The sequence below is a fragment of the Pterocles gutturalis genome, unplaced genomic scaffold, assembly GCF_000699245.1.
Source record: "Pterocles gutturalis isolate BGI_N339 unplaced genomic scaffold, ASM69924v1 scaffold29807, whole genome shotgun sequence".
Taxonomy (NCBI): domain Eukaryota; kingdom Metazoa; phylum Chordata; class Aves; order Pterocliformes; family Pteroclidae; genus Pterocles; species Pterocles gutturalis.
In genome coordinates this window covers 1,637-6,858 of record NW_010113701.1, presented here as the reverse complement: position 1 = coordinate 6,858, position 5,222 = coordinate 1,637, and the positions used below count along the sequence as shown (strand labels likewise).

The window sequence follows — 5,222 nt, the reverse complement described above, 5'->3', positions numbered from 1 at the left end:
TCGGGTGAGGTAGCATGGTTATAAATCTGAGGGTTTAAATGAATACATGCTCTCTGACTAAAGATCTCACAGTTAATTACTGCAGAATCACAGTATAGCTCCAAAATAGAAAGCAGAGGATCATCATGTGACTATTCATTCTGCCTTCTCAGCAAGGCTTCCACTAGCAGCAAACAGCAGCTGCAGATAAAAATAGAAGGCGATAAGCAACTTGGATCTTTAGTTAAACGCAGAAGCCACTCACCATGACAGCAAGGAGACTAGAGCAACAATGAAGTCTCTCCGATTCATTAGTGCTGAAGCATTTGTGTCAAATGCAGAGTTTGCCAGGAAGAATCTCGGCAGTGTTGCCCATAATCTTTTTCCTGTTCTTTTTAAAGCCAGCTATTTACTGGAGCAAGGAGAAGTGATTCATGACTTGGTAGAGAACTGGCCACTTGCTGACTTGAACGTGGGAAAACTTTTGGGAACTTCTGTGGACTACCAGGAAGACCTGAGCCATAGAACGTGCTCCGTGTGCTTGGAGAGCTGTCTGATGGGGCTGAGAGACTACGTGCTGAGTCATCCTTCTCCCTACATGAAAAGGTTAAAAGTGGTTGACCTGACGGGTATAAAAGATGTTGAAGTTCAGTCTTGTGAATGTAAGAAGACAATGGGTAGGTGGGCCAGGACACAGCTACTCTCTAAGCTTTGTTTAGAACTGCTGGTTTACCTGCAACAAACACAGTGCAATCCAGGTACCTTTGAAATCAGTATTGATGTGCTGATTGACTTGTTTGTTACAGAGTGGAACTATGAGCTCGTAGTGCAAGCCCTGTTGAAGAAATGCTATTGTCCACTGAAGATCTGCTGTGTGGCATTCAGATCTGACAACCTGGCTTTGCAGAAATTTTTCTATGTCATAAAGCTGACTGATCCCTCTTTGTTGCGCAAACTGGAAATAGTTCACAATGTTCGCTTGGAAATGGAACACTTGGAAATACTCTTCAACAGTATCCACTTCCCTTTATTGATGTCCTTGACCTTGCCAGCACGAACATTTAATGTGCGGAGGTTCACAGCTGCAGATGAACTGATGTTGTCTAACATTGGAGAAAAGATGGGTGAAATGACGCAGCTGACAGAGCTGAGTATGTCTTTTTCTATACTCACAGGAAGAATACAGAAACTGCTCAGGTAATTTGGTCATCCTGCTTTCAGTCAAACTGTAAAGAACAGCCCTTTGTGCCATCAGCCAAGCTGAGAATCTCTGAGAATAAAGGAAGTGAGTATACATCAGGGTGTGTGTGAGAAAGGGTAGCAGGAAGGCAGGAAAGAGTATTTGTTGGGGAGAATTGGAAGCCAAAGTTACCTAATGAATTTACAAGAACTGACTGTTCTTATTAGTCTGCCAGGGCTCATCTGATGATTATGAGGAGAATATACTTTTGGCTACCACGTAAGAGAAGGGTACACCTAGATATTTTTTATTTTATTCTTGAGCTTATATCTCAATCAGGTTGGGCTGGCCTTTGTGTAAGACGTGAGTCATATTCCAAGTAATTTTCAGGGTGTCTAGTGAATTTTTGTCCTCTAAAAAACAGGCAGTAAATACACTAAGATTCTACAGATACAGTATTTTTAGATGGGCAGTCTTTAATTCGAGACTTTTGTCTGTTGTATTTGTTACTCTCAAGAGAGATATGATGCTTTTCTGTACTGCAAATTAAGCTAATATGTGAATATTCATGATGAATTCCTGGGAAAAATTGGCAATTATCAAAAGGATAACAACCTGCTAGTGAACAATTTTCGTATTTGAACAGAAAATAAGTTAACTGTATGCTTTTCAGAGCATCTAAAAAACAAGCAGACAAAAGTTTCATCAACAAAAATCACCTTATTCTAAAATTCCTCCTGTACAAAAAAGTAATTTCATTGAAAAGTTATGAATGGTACACTGCTTATATTGATAGAAATAAATTACAAGTTTCAAACCTTGATCCAGCTGAGGTCTGTGGTGGAAGTCTCACTAAGTTTTAGTATGTATGAAAGGGATATCTTGATTTGCATCTGTCAGAAGTATTTTATATTCAACTAGAGTATTAACACTTAATCCCAGGTACACTTCTTCCAAACTTCTTCTTTGCAACTCCAGAACAATACAAGCTGTAAAGTTCTTGGGCATTTAAAAACATACAGTAGAAACAAAACTAGAAAAAAAAGCAGATGTCTTGTTAGAATACTGATTGACTGTCAACTTGGAATGAATCCTTCCTTACTGTAAGTGATCTAAATCTATGGGATTATAACAGTTTTAAGAATCAGCCAGTGCTTTTATGGTAGTAATGATCTACTATTAAGTCAGCAAATGGAAGACACCTAACTAACTGGTTACAAAATAGACAGATAGAATGTTACCATATTAATCCCCATTAAAATAACACAGTCGGAGTCATGTAAAGTAGGAGCTAATTCATGGAACTGATTTCAGGAGAAAAATATACTTGCCGTTGTTGGCACATGCTTGTGCTTCTGCTTCTCAAAAGAAGTTAGAAAAAATAATGCATTGTCAGATGGCTGCATTCATAATGTGAATAGTTGTATGAAATTTTGTAAATGTAGCCCTTCAATGTTTTATGCTATAAAGCTTTTCTTCTTTTTAATTCTGCAGCCCACTAAAAACTCCACTGAAGATGCTGGATGTTTCTAATTGCTCATTGAACCATGCTGATATGGCCTATTTAGCCAATAGCTTCCATGCTCATCACTTAGAAGCCCTGGACCTGAGTGGTCACAATATACCTGACCTTTACCCATCAATATTCTTTAAGCTTCTCAGCCGTTCCTCTTCAGTGCTCAGAAGTCTTACCTTGGAGGACTGTAACATCCAGGACACTCATGTCAATATGTTGATTATAGGTTTAAACCCTTGTCAGAAACTACAGGAGTTTAAGTTTCTTGGAAACCCACTCTCATCGCAAGCACTTAAACGCCTTTTCACATTTCTCTCTGAGTTGCCAATGCTGAAAAATGTGGAGTTCCCAGTTCCAAGGGACTGCTACCCTGTTGGCATCACCTACCCGATTGATGATGCCAATCTCTTCACGTTTGATCACCAAAAATATGAAAGGGTAGCAGAGGAGCTTAACCTCATTTTACTCCAAGCAAATAGGGAAGATGTGAAGGCTTCATCTCCACTCTTTGGCAGTTATGATGCAGCTGTTCAGGAGACAAACAATGAACTGGGAGCTTACTTGATCAAGTCTTTCAAAGAGACTTTGGAAAAGTTCACTACTTCTCTTAATGAGTTAAATATGTAACATACTGGTGATGAGATGCTCTGTCAAATCAGAAGATAATTCAGTCTTTTCTAGAACTGCATCTTCATCGATCAGTCTTGAGTTTAATTTCTCAGCTGAATTTAATTCTGTTTGAATAGCCTCTGATCATCTGAGGTATTTTAACTATGCTATTTCTATTGCATACTACTTACATAAGCACTACTTGCTCTCAGAAGAGAGAAGGACCTTTGATAGCTTATTATTTTATGCAAAAACATTTTGTTTCTCAGTAAAACAATAGGTGTCTAAGCTTGGCTGATTTCTTATATAGCTTCCTCTGGATTTGGCAGTGAGGCTTTTAGCCCTTCAGGAAAGACAGGAAGGTCCTTTCCTAAGTCCAGCAGGATGTCCCAAGACTGTCCTCACCTGTGGCTCCCTCAACCAATTTTTTGGTTTTGACCTTCTGAATTCACCAGTCTGTGTTTTATCCAATACATTCCCAATAGTGTGGGACATATAACAGCCTCCATGTCCCTGTGCCTCTCTTTCTTCTGCAGAGAAAAGCACGATAAACCTCCTCTTGCATGGGTGTTATGGTTAACTCTGTCCCCCCTGAAACCCAGACAATGGGGAATTACACAGTTTGTCTAATACATTGCACTGGTGAGGAGTAAAGTTCCATACCAAGGAGGCAGCAAACCAAATGGTTGGCTGACAGCAGGGAATTTCCTCCCACTCCCTCCAGCAATATAAAGTAGCCTATGAGGACTCTGTTGAAGCTCTTGCAAAGTGTATTTTACAAAGGTATATCAGGACAGTGCTGCACAGCCAAGCTTCTTATCTCAGCAGGCAAGTACCTCAAGCTGCTCCCTTTGTTGAATCAGCTTCTTGGCTGGTAGAATGTATCCTCTTTCTTTCAGCTGATTTAAAGAAAGTCTAGGAAAGTGGTAATAACACGAAGAAGACTAGAGCCAAAAACACGCGTGGAAAACTAATCCAATGCCAATTTAAAATTGCTGAGTAACTAGTTCCTCTGCATAAAATACTGCAGAAGTCCTGCCAGACTGTGTATTGTTCTGCTACAGGGCTACAAGAAGTGCTTGGAAGAACCACATTTATTTGGCAAGCTCCAGTGCAAGGAGTGAATTTGTGTGGCAGACGAAGCAGAATCCCAGACCCCCACACACAGTGTTGGAACATGGGTACAAGGGCCAACAGGGTGGCAGGATGCAGCAGAAGGGCCACAAAACAGATCTGGGGAGAGTACTATAATGGGGGAGGAATCCCTTGGCAGTAGGCAAGTGTCATAGTCTACTCAGCTTCACACCTGTAATACTGCTGTCAGACCAAAGATAAAGATATTAGCAAATCTTACCTATTGTCAGCCAATTTGATACCTCTGCTGACAGCCTCTGTCAACTCTACCAGTGCCCAAACTGCTCTGATGTATAATTTAGGTACTTTGTTAGCTTCTAGGTGATCAAAAAAAAAAAAAAAAAAAAAGCTCAGGTTAATGCCCAGCACTCTGGTATTAAATATATTTAAGCAGTACATGAAAACTTGATTAAACAGCACTGAAAGTGAATGTTGTAGCAGGAGTTGAGGTAACACTGTAGTATTAAAGTTCATTATTAAGATAACAAAGGGAGCTTACTTGAAATAATACTGGATCTTATAATCTGAGGGAAAGGAATAAACTTTCTTCATTTAGGCAGTGCTGGTTTGTGAAGCTTTCTGTTTGTCCACTATAAGAATATGCAAGAAGCTACTAAACTAGTTTACAAAGAAATATTAATGGACTGAATACTAACCGCAGCTTACAGCTTCCACAGCATGCACTTAAATGATTTTTTGATTTCTTCTTAGCTTATGTTCTTCCAACATATTTTATTGATTAAACATATGATGGTAAAATTGAAAGTGAATGGATTGTTTATGTTTACAGAGCACTAAAAAAAA

The 5,222-nt window shown here is 39.4% G+C and overlaps 1 protein-coding gene across 1 annotated transcript; it reads left to right on the top strand.

Moving 5' to 3' along the window:
* The first annotated feature begins 271 nt into the window (after positions 1 to 271).
* LRRC14B (leucine rich repeat containing 14B) lies at positions 272 to 3,302 on the top strand. The gene is made up of 2 exons (XM_010074607.1): positions 272 to 1,176; positions 2,654 to 3,302. The coding sequence occupies exons 1-2, from the start codon at positions 272 to 274 to the stop codon at positions 3,300 to 3,302; spliced, it is 1,554 nt and encodes a 517-aa protein (XP_010072909.1).
* The last annotated feature ends 1,920 nt before the right edge of the window (positions 3,303 to 5,222 follow it).